This window comes from Musca vetustissima, unplaced genomic scaffold, assembly GCF_032173495.1.
Source record: "Musca vetustissima isolate MV318-11 ecotype Yass unplaced genomic scaffold, APGP_CSIRO_Mvet_v1 utg320, whole genome shotgun sequence".
Lineage (NCBI taxonomy): Eukaryota > Metazoa > Arthropoda > Insecta > Diptera > Muscidae > Musca > Musca vetustissima.
Window position 1 is genome coordinate 259037 of NW_026875384.1, and position 20362 is coordinate 279398.

The following is a 20362-nucleotide window of genomic DNA, read 5'->3' on the forward strand; positions in this document are numbered from 1 at the left end:
CTGTTAAAAACAAAACCTTAGCAGAAAAAGTTTATGATTAAACTGCTTATTTATTTTTCTGTAAGCCAAGTGGAGAAATTTGTAACGTTTTTTGTTTGTTTATTGACTTTTTTGTTTACTCTTCTTCTGCGTTTCTTACTATGAAGCTTTCTTTGATAACAGTAATTTTTAACCTGTTGAATTTTGTCTGCGTTACTTGAAACCTTCATCACCACTCAATGAGTGAGTTTCTTTCATCAGTGCACCACCATTGGGAAAACGTGTAGAAGAAAAAAAACAAAATTTGATGTTTGTTTCGCTATAACCTAACTTTTATTTATGTCTTCTGCTTCATCTTGAGATTTCATCTGGAAAAAGACGTACACATGTAGTTCCTCCACCCCCTTTTTTAAAAGACCGAAACCTTGGCTTACAGCATCTGCAGCTGAATCCAATGGACTAAAAAATTAAAACCGAAACCGGCTACAGGCATTAGAAACAATGTTGTCAACTTTAGGGGCTCAAAAATCGCATTGTTTGGAATTATAAAAAAAACACACATCAATACTTTATAGAGATTATGTATAGGTCTAATTCTGCCCAAAGTAAAAGTTCAGCAGAACATGTGGAGAATAAGCTGACTATAGTTCTCTCCTTAACAAAGAAAATAAATTAGGACAATAAATTATTTGCCTGATGATTAAACACGACATTTCCTTTTTGTCAGACTTTTTTAGTAATGAATTCTCAATTATGCTTGCGCACACACTCAATTAAAATTTTTACAGAATGAGGTCGTTTAATTTATCTTTATAGAATTAATTATCAGAGCATTAATTTTTTCACTTGAGGATAGATATATCGTGAAACGAAAAAAAAAATCACCAGAAGTAACATTTTCGCAGCCACATCGACATTACTAATTAGAAATCTCTGTTCATCTCACCTCCAACTAGCCAATTTGAGATCAAAGTCACTCCAAAAGAGTACACCGTACACATTTGACGTGAACAAACATCACAATTTTGTAAATGGTCTTTGGTCTCACAAATTGTGACAACTGAGACCGAGACTCAACTGGCTGTTGTGTGTCATCTTTCCAAGTAAATCCGAACAAACATCGTTATTATTATCAGTCATGTGAGGTTTTAATTGTTTTTTAATGGTTTTCGCTGTGTTGTTTTTTACATAAGTTTGCCTCTTACTTTGTTTCCTAATGGTAAGGAAAAAACAATCAAACAAAAGGAAGAAGTAATAAAACATAGAAGAATAAGTCAAACTGCACAAAGCAAACACCGAATGACAAGTTGTCATAAATGTTAACAAATCTAGTTATTTTATGGCGATGGCAAACAAACCTATCAAGATTAAGCAACTAGAAACAGATTACATTGTTCAAACATCTGGTGAAAATAAATATATTTTTCGGAAAGAAGAAATGCATTGTCATCATTGAAAGTTATGCTGTAAAGGTAATGCCCAGGGAGTTACTTCGACTAGAGTCGACTGTTCTTCTCGTTACATCACTTAAATGTAAATAGATCTATTCCCATTTAGTAGTACATTTATACATTAATTAATCGATATTAGAAATTCAATTAAAAATTGGCTATCACAAGAGAAAGTTCTAAAAACATAAAAAAAATCTACAGAAAAAAATATAGTGAGCTATGATATTTGATAAAAGTAGAAACAAAAACAATCTCTGTTCTTAGGGAATCAACCAAGCAACAATTTTCAGTCATCAACTTTTTACATATGCCAAATATTCTTTCTTTCCTAAAAAAATATTTTGATTAAATATTATTAATTAAAAATATATTCCACGTCATCTTAAATATAATTTTATTGAGTAACTCTTTCACACGAGTAGAATATGAAACAAGTTCTGTTGCAGTTAATATACAGACGTAATCAGTAACTGCAAACCAGTCAGTAAGGAGAATTTTAATAGCATCATTTGTCGATGATTTAACATTTTAGCTCTCACATTAACAATGGGGTCTTTGAAGTGGTCTTTGAAAAATAAGGCGACCAGATTTTGAAAATTTAAATAGATGACAAAAAAAATTATATTTTTATAAAAATAAAAAGTATATAAAAATGAGTAAAAATGTCGTTAATTACGACCGTGCCAAATTTTTGGTCCTATATCAAATTACAGCCAATTCGGTTGCAAAACATGCCCAGGAACCCTAAAAACACTTAAATTTAATAATTAATAATTTGTTATGGACATTTGTTACCCAATTAGAACTCAAAATAAAAAATAACAAATATGCGCCTGAAAATAATTTACAAAAAGAAATATTGATCAAGGTTTTAAAAATATAGATGACAATGATGACAGATAGAGATCATCAATTTTATAGATGACAGCTATTCAAAATATATGATTGTCCTCTAAAATAGAGGACGTATGGTCACCTTGCCAAAAATTAAAATAACTTCATTAAAAAATGTGTAAATTAAATTTAAGATTTTGAAGAAAAAATATCTGGGTTAATGACAAAATTTTCAATTTCAATAAACCTATTTATTAAATATTTACACAACCAATCCCTTGTATATATAGGCCAACAAAAATTCCAGTCAAGGAATTTTTAAAATTAACTATTTAACGTTGTCTGTTATTATTTAGAGTTTAAAACGTTAATTATTTATTTAGATTTTTTATGTAAATTGACCTCATTTACTACTAGGCATAAGAACAAAAATCCTAACAACTCATCTTACTCCAACTTACAAAAAATGCATCATGATGGATCCCAAATCAACAAAATCTTGCTGCATTTTTATAAAACTTTCACTAATGGGCGGTTCGGAATTTTTATTGTATTAACGATTCGTTTTCTATTTTTTTAAGATGTCCAACTCGAAAAAAACAGTTGTGTTCAATAAAAAATTATTCATAAAAAAGAGAAATATATAAAGAAGCCTATATAGAATTTGAGAGATATTTCAAAATCATTTCAAATCAAATGCTAATCGCTCAGTTCGAAACATTCGTTTCTTTATTCATTCATGGTGTTGATGTTATGATTGTGTTGTTGATGCTGGAAGCTTTATGGAGATCGCCTCCTTCCACAAAAAGCGGCATTCATATAATTTTATTGTTTTGATGTGTACGACGTGTTTTTTATCACTTCAAATTGTTTACCTTTCTTTTTTACATTATATTTTCATTTTTTTCTTCTCTCTCTGCCACAACAGCAGCAATCCGTTTTCTTCATTTCTAGCTTTTTTGTCTTTTGTTTGAATGTGTTTTCTGTTTGTCATTACGAATTCATTAAAAAGCTAAAGGTGACAATCATAAAGATTATGTGATAGACAAGACGTAAAAACGTGCTTGAAAGTGAAATTACTAAAAAACCTAATCGCCGCTCATAACATATGAGACATAATGCAATCGTCGTGGCCATGCAACATCATCAGCAGCAACCAAACCCATTGGAGGGCCCCCCTTCCCATGCACATGTCCCAGCATTTAATCCATTGATTAGTAGGAACAGTAATTTGAATTTAAAAAGATAAATGACTAACATCATTTTCTGTTTAGATAGTTTCAAAGTTAGAAACAAAATTAATTACTAAATATTTGATTATATGTGTGTACCCGAGACAGAGAGAGAGAGAGGTAACTTAATGAATAATTATAATGACTCAAGGGTCAAGTATAATTATTTTACAGAAAAAAAAATAATTATAGAACACATACAATATATATATTCGATATCTCAACAATTTGTACAAGTCCTAACTATGTAGTTAATATATGAATCCAGATAACGTCAATCTAATATTTGATTTTAAAATGTATTTTACATAATAATAGTAACCTATTTTTGAATAAAATTTTGCAAAGTGAAAAATTCACTGAAATTGTAGTCATTCTTTTAAAATGGCGGTGGCAAATGAGTCAATGATATAAAATATTTTCAATAAAGAACTAATTTTTGATTTAGGTTCCAAATAACGGTCACCTTCCGAAACTCTGGTTACATTTTTAATTTATAGTAGGTTTGTATTAATGAGGAACTCTGGTGAAGAATGTTTGTGCATGTACCTATATATGTTATATTTTATTTAGCTATGCATTTGAATACACCTATTCTCTTCGATACATAAATTTGTTTTCAATTTTAACCCTTATTTTGTGTTATTTTTGACCAAATTATGGTTATGCTTCAGTTAATTTTAAATATTTATCTACTTCGGTAGCGAAGATTGATACGGAATACACATACATACATATATGTGTATATACCACCTGTCTTTTAGACATAATTGTTTAAATTTCCGTTTTTTCGAGTGCCGAAAAACCAACTAGCTAAGTGACTGACTGACTATTCATTCATCCGCATAGATAAAGCAGCTAATTTCGATACACACATACATGTTATGTGTCGGTTTAGTGTGTGTGTGTTTAGTTATTTTTATAACAATATTAATAGAAAAGTTTAATAATAAATTTCTTCTTTTAGTTGGTAGAGTTTTATTAACTCTTCAACACAACCGCCACCACCGGCACTTGCCCAACCAAAGTGAAATAGAAATGTGAAAATGTGTTATCATATGAACAGCAGCAGCAACAGAGTGGGCATGCAACAAGTGTGCATGCTGTTCCCAACAACATAACCAGACAAATGACGACCATAACGACCCACCAAACAACGTCACACTGACAGGCGGTTCGCTGTTTGCGGTAGCACGGCAACAATATTAACAGTATGCCAGCAAGCTAACCAGCCAAATAGTTGCACTTGACTGCATTTTCGGTTTTTGTTTCACAGATATAAAAAAGAGTATCCCCAGCACTTTGTAACATTCTGCACAAAGCCGACAAAAATTTGGTAGTGAGTCACAGAAATTGGTAATTGATAATATCGTACTAGGTATTGTAGAGCTTTGTGGCGGGGAAAACTGTTTATTTTATTTTTTTTTTTTTTGGAGGAACAAGGAGTGGTATGGCCACTAACATAGATGCTTTTGTTGGAAATGTTATTAGGGTCATATATTTATTTCCGCTGAATTTAAAATACATAATATGTGTTTATGTTATTGGTCAAATAATAAGTGTGTTCGTTTATACAATCATTTGGAGCTATTTGTTTGCCTTTTCGTTGGTTTTGACAATTGTATGTCTGAGATTTTATAAAATTGTTACTGGAGATATATCATCAGTAAAATAATTCAAGTTCGATCAGCTGTTTTTTTAATTTACCAATTTTCCAACATCAATTTACAGTCTGGACTTACTCAAATTCAACAAGTTAGAACAGGGAAAAGTTCTTTAAATGATTTAATCGCAATCAAGATAATAACAAAAAATTGCATTCGTTCCAGAAGTTCAAAATTTCAATGAAAATGTGATCATCAAATCGCTCTATTAAATTTGATTAGAAGTTGTTTTTATAAGTGACCTAATGCTTTGCAAACTATTATTCTCTTCAATTTAAAAAAAAAGAGAATTATTGTTTCAAGTATTTTTATTTACCTATTTCACCGGTCTCTTCAGCTTCGTAATGCAGCAGTATAATAAACAAATACATTTAGATATAAATATTAATGGAGGTCTGAATGAAAAATAAGGCACACTTTGATAAGATAAGCTATGTGAAATAATGTCCGTGACTGATGAAGGTTTTTAGAGTCTTTTCTTTTAATTTATGTATGTTATGCTTTCTGTTCAGTTTGACGTTTATTTGTCACTATAAAAATCTGTACTCTTCATGGTACTGAAACTAACAGCAGGGCAATGAGTAATCACAAACATTTCAAAAGTTTATAACTTACATATCAGATTTGGACGGTAGTTCAAAAAGTGAACCACATTATATTTGCCTGATAAGGTCCGGTGGTCTTGATAACCAAATTAATTATGTTTATAATCAGTTAGTAGTGGGCTAGACATTTTTTGAGTTTAATGTTGTATGTTTATATTTTATTGGGAATTGGAAATACGACAAAAAATGTACAGAATATTATAATAATTACAAAAAAAAACTAGCTATAATGTAGACAATTTTGAAATTTATAAAATTGCGAGGAAATGTAAAGTACTTAAATACGAAAAAGAAGAAGTGAACTAATATAATTTTTGCGATGCGGTATGTCATCAATTGTATATCTATTTTGTATATTTATTATATTTACTTTTATTGTTGTATCTTCTTCTATACACTCTTAGCTTCATGATAGAAAATTTAGGTTTTAAAATTAAATATTAGATTTGAATGACGTTTTTATTTAATTTCAATATTATTAATGATTTTGCAAATATTTGATTATATTCATAGTTTAATATTAAAAAATTTATATGAAAAAAAATTTGAATGACATTTGTTTACCAAATAACTTAAAAAACAAACCCCACTATTCAATTAAAAATAATCCAAACACTAAGCTTTGGATCCAGAACCTGCAATAATAAACTATTTTTTAAGTGAATGACTAATAATATATTGTTGATCTATTTAAGAAACGATATACATAAATAAATTGTTTGTTCTGTGATGGATATTTTATTCCATATACCTGAACTGTATAATAATTACAAAAAAAAAAAAAAAAAAAAACTAGCTAGCAAATTAGCATAAGAAACACTTTTCTATTCTAATAAGAACCATTTCAAACATAAATAAATAAAAATTCTTTATCAACTGAGACAATCTGACAACATTTGAAACAAACCCTCTCACTCCCTCTTGCAAATTGCTACACCCTGGAAATAATGATAAGCCTGACTTCAAAATATTATGTAAGAAATATCGAGCAAAACAAAACATAGCGAATTAAAAAATAGACCGAGTGAATGCTATTTGAATTCGTAACGAAAAATGCGATAATAAAACATTTACACCGCCTCCCATCAACAAACGATTGAATAAACGTTTATGAATAGAAAGAAATTTACATACATATGTTGTATGTCCGAATGAATGAACAGAGGGGACGACTAACCGCCCGTTGAAAGAAAAAAAGAAACAAGCTACCATTGTTGTTATTCGAGTGAAAATCAAAATTCAATTGTTGTGGCAGGTGATTGTTAACCAAAAAGACAGACAAACAGAAATACAAAATAATTCTGTTGTTACGTGTTTTAAATTTCTCAAATCTCCAAATACCAGCAGCTTGAACGTGTTGGGAATTTGTAATAAAACAAAATCCATTGATGGGTGTTAGTTGCGGTCTTGATTTTCACTTGGCCAAATACAATGTATTGCAATGAAAGTGAAATGTATTAAAAGGTGACACAACCTTCCTCAACAAATTCACTAGCCAAGGAATTCCCTATAGGGGGCATAATATAGGCAGCGACAGTCTGTGCTTATGGGGTGAAAATATGTAACCTTTTAAGGATCTTCTTTCTATGCACACATTTTTGTTTTCTAATTTTGCTATTAAAGGGCAAAATGTTTCGTGTAGCTTTAATTTCAATTAAAAATTTCGCTTAAAGCAATAAAAACGCATATTAAGGTGTCACATGGCATACCATTGTATGTTCACGTTCATAATTTATATTTTCACTTTGGCATTAGCAACGCCTAAATGTATGATGTATTCGACATATGTACATTTGTCTACCTTTGACACAATATCATTATTTAGAAACTTTGTATTTGTTCTATGTGAAATATATTTCAGAGGAAAACACACACGACTATGATGGCTGACATTTATGTTATAGCTAGGAGCATTAGTAGTGAAAATGGTAATATCCACATTGGTATGGCTCAAAATGTAGTACTTTATTATATTAATATGTGTGTTATAGAATTTCTTTGAAAATTTATCAATTACGTTAACGCGTTAAAGTTATCTTAACACCTCCAACTGTCCAGCCTTCATTTAAAATATATAGCTCGATATGATATATTTTTAATTGTTTCGATTTTGTTCGTAATGGTGATAGCTAGGCTTGTATTTTAGCTTAGTTTATTTGTTTTCCATTTTTTGTATTACTCTTTCTTTGGATTTCTTTTAATACTTGTTGTTATTTTCATTTTTCTTTATGTATATTTTCTTTATGCCGTTTATCTCATTTTGTAATACCTTTATTTTAGCTGGTGATTCATTCATAGACCGGCTTACCGCCCGTTGTTCGTTTGGATCTAAGTTAGTGGGTTTCTTTGGTCATAAATCAACAGCAATCGAGTGTAACCATCGACATCTTTTAATAAATTTCCATAAGTTTTTCATTTTTCCTTATTTATCCGGATACACAAAGAGAGGAATGAAAAATCCAACAAAAGCAGTTAAAAAAATTGCATAGGCAATAAGCAGTATATTTTGCATTTTTTAAAAACTGAGGATTTACTGGCTAGATGATCTATAAACAACATTTGCATCATTTTTTCGTAATTGAATGATGATGATAGATAAATTATTTCAGGAAGTGAATGTCAAATGGCAAGAAGTCTGAAGATGCATAAAATTTGTTAAATATTTTAATTATGGAATGTGAGAATAATAAATGGTCTATTCCCGTACTGCAATAATCTACTGATTTTTACTATTGCCTTGGTAATAAAGAATTTTACATTCTTGCTGGTTCTGCAATAAACCAATAATTGTAATATTCAATCTAAATATAACATATCACAAAAATATCTTTGAGTTCGAAGTTAAATACTCTCATCGTTAATAATTATAACTAATGGTAGAATAAGGCCCCTAATTATGGCATCCATTTTTAAAATATCAGGTTGGGGAAAAATAAAACCAATATTTTTATATGAACTATAGAACTTTTTTATCAGGCTTCGGAATGTCCGATTTGGGCCAAATATGCACCGTTTTGTTGTCTTGCCCTCTATTTGCAAAAACTCTAGTAGTCGATTGTCACATTCCTCCCTAGATACCAAGTTTTTATCATTAAAAAATGCAAGAAAAAGATGACAATCGCTTGGTGTCAAGTCCGGACCAAGCTCCCGAAGTTTCTCCCATCAATTCTCCGATTTTATCGACATGTTCAACGACCGGCCTACCTATGCGAGGTGCATCTTTAACATCAAAAATCAACGGAATCTACGAAACCAAAATTGCACATAATTGGCTGTTACAGTATCGGAACCATAAACACCATTCATAATTTTAGCCGCTTGGCTTGCATTGAAATTGTTTGATCGATACTTTATGAGAAATCTATCAGTACAGCAATCTGCCGATAAAATAATATATATTTTCATAAAACCGGAACTAAGAGATCTAAATAAATACAATTTGTAAAGAATTTCTACTTTCTGTGTCACATTACGTGGGCATATTTGTTAATATTGGCCAATATGTGGATTCATGCATTTTATCACGCCTGTTAACTCGTACGTGTGCATAACAAACATTTTTGGGTTAATTATTAATAAATTTGTACAGAATGCAATACAATTAGAAAGGTAAACTACGGGGTGGCTATTTCTATTTTTTCTCTACGCTTACTGATTGTCACCATAGCCGAAGTGTATAAACATTCATCCACGTCCTCCGCAAATGGTTTTTTATGCAAAATAAAAATGAGAGTTTAAAAAACATCACCTACAATGTTTTCTCTTAATATTTTGTTGCATATGACCCCAGTATTAAAATATCGATGGAAATATCGCCGTCAGTGGGTCACTGGCGAATGAGGTCATTTTTATTAATAAATCAAAAAAAATCTATTAAAAATATACAATGTATTTCTAACCCAGATGCAGTATGCATTTTGTCCACATCAATACCCGCCAACACACACACACTTAGAATAAATCTGAAAGGGAGAAAAACATACTCTGGCAAAAAACAGAGTGGTCAACTTAGTTGACCTAATTAGGAGATTTTTTCTACACCTGTCCCTCGCCAACACTCCTGCTTAGATGCGGTTAGAAAATTGTCGTTTGAAGTAAAACTGTAGCAATAACTAAACATTGGCCAGTCAAAGAAGTGGGGGCTTTAAAACATACGCCTTATGTATGCTTGGCTGGTGGTTATGCTTAAGTAACCCAATTATGGCAATAGACTCTAAGGCACATTCAGTTTATAACTCCTTTCACCGACCATCCTTCCGTAAGCCTCTAACGCAGAAAATCAACTATAAAAACTGCATAAAGTGTCAACCAGGTGACAGGGAAAAACAACAACCAAGAAGACGACAAAAAAACTTGTTTAAATGGCAAATGTAGAGTATGATGAGAGTATGTGGCCAATGGCAAGCAGTGCTAACAAGAACCAAATTCTATAAGCTGTCATTGAGCAATTCTGCAACATAACATTGGTTCATGTGTCTCCAGTGGTTGAACGGTCATCGTTGGTGACAAAAGTTGTTGGGCAACCTCAACACATATCTATTTCTTTATAAGTGCACTGAGAAAAATTTCGACAAGTGTGTATTAATCGTTTGTGGAAAATATTAATAAAAGATCTGATCATTTATATTCATTTGGTTGATGAAAATGATAATCCCCACATAAGGTTAAACTTTAAATTCTCTTTATGCGGGAATGTAATTTAAAATAAAATAAAACTTATATGAGACTTCAATAAAGGACGGATCATTTCTATTTAAATGATAGATGGGATATATACTTGAATTTATGTCTTCAATTACCGATTGCGTTTATGTTCCTCAAATAATTTTATTTAAAACTTTTTAGACCCGGCTTCATATGACTAATATCATATATAAGTCTCTCAGCAACACGTTCGCCCATTTTTGTACAGTGTAGCAAGTATCAATCGGTTATGCTGTACATGTAGATATGGCTGGACAAGACATACCGTTGTTTATGCATAACACCACCAACCACTCTAAAAGCCAGACCATGTAATGATGTTGCAACATGCTGCATACATATGGATGGATGGTTCGTGGATGAATGGACGGCACATATGCTGTTTAACTAGCTGGTTAGCAGTACGAGTATCAGGTCTCAGACAAAATACCCATTGCCATTGCTGTGGGACAACATTTCACTTCAATCCACCACGTACATACAGCTCGCTTACTTAGTAAACGATCGACGACGCGTCAATGTATTCCATACATTTCTCTGGTGTGCCACCACAATCGAGAAACTTTTTTTCTGTCGCTGTTGCTTGGTTAATCATTAAAAAAAGAGTGTAGAGTGGCTCTTTTTTTATTCAAAAATGTTAGTTTGTTTTGCCGGTAAAACCGGATGTGGAAACTGGTTGATTGTTGTTATTGTTGCCGTTTGTTGGCATTGTGTTATTATGGAGTTGGTATTTTTTGCTTTTGTTTTGACCAGTAGTTGAAATGGTAAGGGGTTTATGCCAGAAGAAGTATTCATTGTTCAGAAATATTTAGCAACAATTTGATATAACTGCTCTTCTAGTCTCTTTTTTCAACTTCGTTTTTTTTTTGGACTTTAGGCGAAGTCAACACCAAAGCATTCTTTAAAATTTACATATTCACACACACATTTTGTAAATATGATGAATTATGAAAAACAATGAATTCGAAATGAATGCAAGAACCAACATTTAGAAGGTGGAAAACCAGAAGCCGAATTCTGTAATTTAGTAGATTAATGTAAATTTCCCAAAGAAGATTTTGTTCTTCGAATGCGTATAAAAAGCACTCGCAGTAACTTTATATGCTTTCAATTCAGTAAAACGTTGTATAATTTTGTAAAAAACATTTCCTTTTCCAATTATGTAACTACTATGGACATGGCCAACATCAAAAGATCTCATTAGAACAGACATCTAATGCCAAGTAGTGATATCAATTTCAATGTCTTATTCTATTGTAATTGTCCAACATAAAATTGCTGTAGAAATCTTCAATGTAAAACAGGCAGATGGATTATATTACATGTTTCCTAATTACACTATACTTTAGTTAACACCCCAAATAATGTAGTCATTTGCTGCCTTCATGAACGGATACCAAGGTGTTAGCACATAACAAAAAGTAAATGGCAGTAATGATGATCGTGGAAGCTGACTATATAGATGGCCTACAGAGGAACAGAAATACGCGTGCCAATACCCCACCATAAAGAGACGTTGACGAAACACAATGTACCACAAAAACAAAAACCTATTTCTTACATTCTTACCAGTTAGAAAATCGTGGACAGTGGTATTTGTATTCATCATATGCTCATAAAATACATTTAAACCGAACTATAAAAAAAAATTAAATAAAATATCTTCGGAGTGAAAATACTACTAAGGACTATATATATATTTCAACATTATAATATTATTAATTTTTCATGTAAAATGTTGCTTCAATAGCGGAGTCTAAAGCTCAAATCTAGTGTGATCCCTAAAACCTCTTACAGTAGAACAGAGATATAATAACATTCGAGAAATCGAGAAATTTGTTATTATCTGAACGTATTTTATATAATAAACTGTTTTCTTATATGGGCGAAACATTTTCTTATATAAAATATTCTTATATTCGTGTTCTTCTGAATTAGCATTATCGTTAATAGCATTCTTCCACCAAACACTTCCCCTATGTTTCGTAATACTCATCAAGATCAGAGTCGTTAATCGTTGTTTAATCTCATATTTTGTGTTGCTCTTGGAACCTAGGTCCAAATATATGGTTTTTTATCAATTTAAATTGTCTGAATAGTTTCCTTATTGGGATTTTTCCACCAATTTTCAATATAAAACTTTGGATCCTGAAAAGAACAAAATACTGATTACATATAAAAAATTGAATGTTTTAATGGAATTACTAACCTTTAAATATATTAGCGATATTTGTGACTCCATGTGATAATAAGTGCTTTAAAATGTTGTATTTTTTTCCACTGTGCCATAAAGTATCCAAAAAACATGTCTAACTAACATCTGTACATGCTGATATTGGATGGCAGTTGGTATTCTCAACACAAATCTGCTCAGTAAATATTTGGCCGTAGGGTTCACATAACTCTCTCACTCTCAATGTTAATTTTGCCGCATTGTAGACATTAAAGTTGGTCTGCAGAATATGCAGATAGATGTGAGTGTATTTGTGTTGTTATTGCCATCGTGTTCATTTAAGCGTTTACTCGTTAATTTACCGTAAACTTCAACTTCACCTTATTCTGTTGTTGTTGTAGTTTAGATGTTGGTCGTTATGGGTGCTTTCGTCATATGTGAGACTTGTTTTGGATTTAAGCCACATTACACTGCCTGGTGTGGCATATGTTGGGGAAGTTGTGTGGACATTAATCTAGAGATTCCAGTTTCATGAGTCTATTCTTTGTTTTTTTTTTAAATAATGAAAAATTTTCCTCATTTTTACACTCAAATAAAAAATCTTTAATTTTGTTGTTTTTTTCATTTCAGATTTGATATTTTCTACACGACGCAAATTAATGGTCAATGAAGGGCAATAAAAATGGTGATTGTAACACGCGTAAGTATATATCTATCATGTTTTGGCTTCTACATTTTATTTGTTGCACAAGTGGCAGGCAGGCAGACAGACAGAAGGACGGATACAAGACGACGTGAGAATTTAATTGTGGTAGCTGCTGCCACCAGATAGAACGTTTATGTATTTCATCATAAAATATGCATCTTTCCGTTCATTGTATGCTCTATTGTAGGTTACAACTCATAAATTTCTTGGGGTTTCCTGTTTCTTCGTCTTCCTCTTGTTTAAGGTGGGAAATTACTTGAAGAAGTCGACTAATATATAAATATATCATGTCTTATTTACTTCTGACAGTAGGAAAAATGGTAGGAGGGAAAATAAACGTTTAGAGTTGTTATTTAAAACATTTTATCATGGACATACACTCATATATACTGCAAACAATGTTGGCTGAGATTTGAAGAAGAGATTTTATCCATAGTGGTGTTTCTCAGGCAAATCTTGTTCTTTTTTCAGTTAAGTTATAAATCATCGCTATTAAAAAAATGAAAAAAATCATACACAGAAAAAAATCAGTGAAAATATTTCCTACCGGCACATTTTTTAACGACATATCGGCAATAACGTCGGTATTCAAAAGTCCCGATAATGGTTTGTCCTTTATTTTATATACGTTATAACGAATATAAAACCATATAGGGGATTTCGACTGAGGAAATTAATTTCTATCAATTTGGGGGCATTAAAGAGATTAAAATACAACATTTTACCTCAAGAAGGCTGTGCTTTGGCGTAGCAAATGTACAAACATATATAAAACATTTTTGCCCATTATTAATATTTTAAGTATTTTAGAAGTAATCAAAGAAATTGGTGAGGAGCTACCAAACTTTATTAAAATTTAGAAAATACGTTAGGTTGTACCTATTTTGGAACAAATCTCTTAGTCAAATTAAATTTAAATGTTCATTTACTATAAGTCCTGTATCCATAATATGCCCAGTTGTGTATCAGTCGCCAGACCCACAATGAACCGACATTACAAAAACAATTCCAATTTCTTATTTAAATATAATATTCTATTGAATATTACACCAAAATCAGTTTATTTGTGTAATTTATTCTCAGTGGCAATTATAAATGAACTTCACCTCAGAATTAAAAACACACACACACACATGCGCACAAATAAGTGTTGTTTAGGAAATCAACTGCACACAGAAAATTTGCCATGAAAACAATAAATTTTCATTTTAACCACTACAAGTAATTAATGAAACCAACACCAATATTAACTCCATCAAACTACTCATCCATGAGCAGCTCAAAAAACAAGCCAAACCAAAATGAAACGAACTGTCTGGTGCGTTACACTTGAAAAAATATTTGGGTCAATGTTTTTGTTGTGTTTTATTTTTAGTTTAAAGAATGTCTGCTCAATGAAAATTGTACATACACACAGGCATGTGTACGTACATATATGTACTTTTATATAAATTAATGTTATATAATTAACCAGTAAGGAAAGTAGTAAAGTCGGACGGGGCCGACTCTAGGATACCCTTCACCACTATGGGTACATTAAACAGGACTATTAACATGAAATTGGATGAAATAAAATATGTGATATTTATCTAAATGTGAATCTACCTAGATTTGTCCATAAAGTGTGTAAATCGACTTCAAACAAATATAAATAGGTCATCCGGTTGGCTATGTCTGTACTTCTAGAAAACGCAACTACGTAATTCTATGCTCAATTTTGTACGTTGTGCAAAATTTGATGTCAATCTGACTAAGATGAGGAGTATGATGCCCAATTTGCTTGATATCGGGCGAAAAAATATATGTAAGCTATATCCACATATTAAGCGATTTCAAACAAACTTGTCACAGGTTAGGTTATACTAACTTTAGAACGTTTTGTTCCTATTGGTTCCTTGGTGCGTCAATTACATAAAATCAATCTATAATAAAATGGAGCTATATCTAAATCTGGACCGATTTTCACGAAACAAGGCAGACATCACTCTAGGCTCAATTCAGTACGTTATGCCAAATTTCGTGCAAATCGAAAGATATATAGCGACTTTGGTGAACCATTTACATGAAATCGGACGAAACTATATGTGGGAGCTATATAGAAATATGGACCGATTTTATCGAAACTTGGCAGACATCACTCTAGGCTCAATTCAGTACGTTGTGCAAAATTTCGGGCAAATCGAAAGATATATATGGATGTTGGTGCACAATTTACATGAAATCGGACGAAACTATATATGGGAGCTATATCTAAATCTGGACTGATTTTCACGAAACTTGGCAGACATAACTCTAGGCTCAATTCAGTACGTTATGCCAAATTTCGTGCAAATCGAAAGATATATATGGATTTTGGTCACAATTTACATGAAATCGGACGAAACTATATATGGTAGCTATATCCAAATCTTGACCGATTTTCACGGAGCTTGGCAGACATCATTCTAGACCTAAATGATTAGGCTGTACCAAATTTCGTGCTAATCGAAAGATATATAGGGACTTTGGGGCCCCATTTACATTAAATCGGACGAAACTATATATGTGAGCTATATCTAAATCGGGACCGATTTTCATGAAACTTGGCAGACATCATTCTAGGCCCAATTAAGTACGTTATGCCAAACTTCGTGCAAATCGATGGATATATAGGGACTTTGGGGCACCATTTACATGAAATCGGACGAAACTATATATGGGAGCTATATCTAAATCTGGACCGATTTTCTTGAAACTGGGCAGACACCATTCTAGACTCAATTCAGTACGTTATGCCAAATTTCGTGCAAATCGAAAGATATATAGAGACTTTGGGGCACCATTTACATGAAATCGGACGAAACTATATATGGGAGCTATATCTAAATCTTGACCGATTTTCACGAAACTTGGCAGACATCACTCTAGGCTTAATTCAGTACGTTATGCCAAATTTCGTGCAAATCAAAAGATATATAGGGACTTTGGGGCACCATTTACATGAAATCGGACGAAACTATATATGGGAGCTATATCTAAATCTGGACCGATTTTCACGAAACTTGGCAGACATCATTCTAGACCTAAATGATTAGGCTGTACTAAATTTCGTGCAAATCGAAAGTTATATAGGGACTGTTTACATTAAATCGGTTAAATATATATATGGGAGCTATATCTAAATCTGAACCGATTTTTCCCAATTTCAATAGGGTTCGTCCTTGGGCCAAATAAGTGACCTATGCCAAATTTCATCCAATTCGGATCATAAATGCGACCTGTACTTTGTTTACAATTTAACATGGACAGACGGACGGACGGACGGACGGACAGACGGACATGCGTAAATCGACTCAGAAAGTGATTCTATGCATATTCTCAAAAGGAACCATGGGTCTATCTCGATTATTTTTGCCTGTTACAAACATATGCACAAAGACATAATACCCTGTACCACAGTGTGGTGAAGGGTATAAAAATGGAAACAAAATTGACTTTAATCTGTATTTTGGAAAACTCCCCAAACACAACTTCGCCACAAAAATGAGTCATTATCAAATAGTTTTATTTTTATACTGAACAGATAGAAATCAGGTTTATACAAATATCGGCCTCTTTGCTAACATAAGAGTGAAACAAATTATTGTCCCTAATAACAGCTATCCAAGGATGCAAATCAAGAAGCAATATAGCAAAATTAATAAGACATGAACTTTAAGCAAAGGTCTTACTTCTGAAATTAAATCATAACGATTTGAAATTTATATCTACAAGACTTTAAAGTCAACGAACTTCGTTTTTTGTAAGGTCATGACAACCACTGAAGCATATATTTCATTGCCAATATTAACATTCAATTAAATACCTGAATGTAAATGAACCATTGTAAAATAAATAAATTGTAAATTATTGTTACATTTTAGGGTGACTACATCTGGATAGAGCCCGCATCGGGTAGAGAATTCGATGTAGCCATTGGTGCTCGTGTCATTTCTGCAGAGGGTAGACGCATACAAGTGCGCGACGATGACGGCGACGAAATATGGCTATCGCCTGAAAGACGTATCAAAGCCATGCATGCCTCCTCCGTACAGGGTGTGGAGGACATGATCTCATTGGGTGATCTACATGAGGCTGGCATATTACGGAATCTACTGATCAGATACAAAGAAAACTTAATTTACGTAAGTAACCCGACACTGTTAAAGCAATAATGAATGTTTTAGCCACATTCACATCTTGTAATTTAGACCTATACTGGATCCATTTTGGTGGCAGTTAATCCCTATCAAATTCTACCCATCTACACGGCCGATCAAATAAAACTCTACAAAGAACGTAAAATTGGTGAATTACCACCACATATTTTTGCCATAGGCGACAATGCCTATGCCCACATGAAACGCTATCGCCAGGATCAATGCATTGTCATATCGGGCGAATCAGGTGCGGGTAAGACGGAAAGCACAAAACTTATTTTACAATATTTGGCTGCCATCAGCGGTAAACATTCCTGGATAGAACAACAAATTTTGGAGGCTAATCCCATTTTGGAGGCATTTGGTAATGCAAAGACCGTAAGAAATGACAATTCTTCAAGGTAGGTTATCCATCATATCATATCCTCACATCGACACACATAGCTAGCTAACACAAAATTAATCGATCCCTTTCAGATTTGGCAAATACATTGACATACACTTCAGTGCCAATGGCGTTATTGAGGGTGCCAAAATTGAACAGTATCTGCTGGAGAAATCCCGCATTGTTTCACAAAATCCCAGTGAACGAAATTATCACATATTCTATTGCATTTTGGCTGGCCTTTCTATGGAGGAGAAACGACGTCTGGAACTTGGAAATGCATCAGATTATAAGTAAGTAAATTCCCCACAACCACAGCGGCCCTTTCTAATTTCTTTCTCCATTTTCAGATATCTTACCGGAGGGGATTGCATCACATGTGAGGGACGGGATGATACTGCCGAGTTCTCCGACATACGTTCTGCCATGAAAGTCTTACTTTTTACCGATCAAGAAATTTGGGAAATCATCAAATTGCTCGCTGCTCTATTGCACTGCGGCAACATTAAATACAAAGCCACAGTTGTTGATAATTTGGATGCCACCGAAATTCCAGAATACATAAATGTAGAAAGAGTGGCAGCCCTATTGGGACTACCTTTACAACCTCTCATCGATGCTCTCACGCGCCGTACCCTCTTTGCTCATGGTGAAACTGTGGTCTCAACATTGTCCCGCGAACAGTCAGTTGATGTACGCGATGCCTTCGTGAAGGGCATATACGGACGCCTCTTCGTACACATTGTACGCAAAATTAATGCTGCCATTTATAAGCCAAGGGCCACATCTCGCAATGCTATTGGTGTTTTGGATATTTTCGGTTTCGAGAATTTCGACCAGAACAGCTTCGAACAATTCTGTATAAATTACGCCAACGAAAACTTGCAACAGTTCTTTGTGCAACACATCTTCAAATTGGAACAGGAGGAATACAATCACGAGGGTATCAATTGGCAACACATAGAGTTTGTGGATAATCAGGATGCCTTAGATTTGATTGCTATTAAACAGCTCAACATTATGGCTTTAATCGATGAGGAGGCCCGCTTTCCCAAGGGCACAGATCACACAATGTTGGCCAAATTGCACAAAACCCACGGCACCCACAAGAACTATTTGAAACCCAAATCGGACATTAACACCAGCTTCGGTCTGAATCACTTTGCCGGTGTTGTATTTTATGATACCAGTGGTTTCCTGGAAAAGAACCGCGACACTTTCAGTCCTGATTTATTGCATCTCGTAAGTCAAAGTAGCAATAAGTTCCTGAGACAAATTTTTGCTCAAGACATAGAAATGGGTGCAGAGACTCGTAAGAGGACACCCACTCTATCCACTCAGTTCAAAAAGAGTTTGGATGCTTTGATGAAAACTCTAAGCTCGTGTCAGCCATTCTTCATACGTTGCATCAAACCGAATGAAGTGAAGCGACCAATGTTATTCGATCGTGGCCTGTGTTGTCGACAGTTACGTTATTCGGGTATGATGGAAACAATTCGCATTCGCCGGGCTGGTTATCCCATACGACATGGCTTTAGAGATTTTGTGGAACGTTACAGGTTCCTTATTCCAGGAGTACCACCAGCACATCGCACTGATTGTCGTTTGGCTACATCGCGTATATGTGCCGCAGTCCTTGGCAAATCGGACTATCAACTGGGCCATACCAAAGTTTTTCTGAAAGATGCTCATGATTTGTTCTTAGAACAGGAGCGTGATCGCGTGTTGACACGTAAGATTTTGATTCTGCAAAGAACTATACGCGGTTGGGTCTATCGCAGACGTTTCTTGCGAATGCGAGCTGCCGCCATTACCATTCAGCGTTACTGGAAGGGCTATGCCCAAAGAAAACGTTATCAGCAAATGCGAGTGGGCTATATGCGTTTGCAAGCTTTGATACGATCACGTGTTCTTTCGCATAGATTCCGTCATTTGCGAGGTCACATCGTGGGTCTGCAGGCTCATGCCCGTGGTTATTTGGTGAGGCGTGAATATGGACATAAAATGTGGGCCATTATTAAAATACAGTCGCATGCCCGCAGAATGATTGCTATGCGGAGGTACAAGAAAATGAAGGAGGAATACAAGAAGTTCGCAGAGGTATTGCATTTACGGAAATTGGAGGAGCAGGAGCTGATGCACAAAGGTAACAAACACGCTCGCGAAATTGCAGAACAACATTATCGCGATCGTTTACATGAGCTCGAACGCAGAGAAATGGAGAAAGAGATCGAAGAACGTCGCCGAGTGGAAGTGAAGAAGAATTTGATAAACGATGCCGCCCGCAAACAAGACGAACCGGTGGATGACGGAAAACTGGTAGAAGCCATGTTTGATTTTCTACCCGATTCCAGTAGCGAGGCACCAACACCACATGCAGGGCGAGAAACATCGGTATTCAATGATTTGCCCCATGGCAATAGTGTCAATCAAGAGGTAAGAAGAGTATAT

General features: G+C 33.7%; 2 protein-coding genes across 3 annotated transcripts in view; both read left to right on the plus strand.

Annotated features, from left to right (window-relative positions):
• Positions 1–20362, plus strand: part of LOC133337840 (small ribosomal subunit protein eS21) — a 378405-nt gene that overhangs the window by 186685 nt on the left and 171358 nt on the right. The gene's annotated exons all lie outside the window — the stretch shown is intronic.
• Positions 1–20362, plus strand: part of LOC133337830 (myosin-VIIa) — a 28134-nt gene that overhangs the window by 3875 nt on the left and 3897 nt on the right. The window contains exons 2-6 of the mRNA XM_061546032.1: positions 13273–13342; positions 17251–17511; positions 17578–17927; positions 18004–18204; positions 18262–20347. Of these exons, the coding sequence (XP_061402016.1) occupies positions 13325–13342; positions 17251–17511; positions 17578–17927; positions 18004–18204; positions 18262–20347 (2916 nt within the window). The 5' untranslated portion in view covers positions 13273–13324. The remainder of the gene's footprint in view (positions 1–13272; positions 13343–17250; positions 17512–17577; positions 17928–18003; positions 18205–18261; positions 20348–20362) is intronic.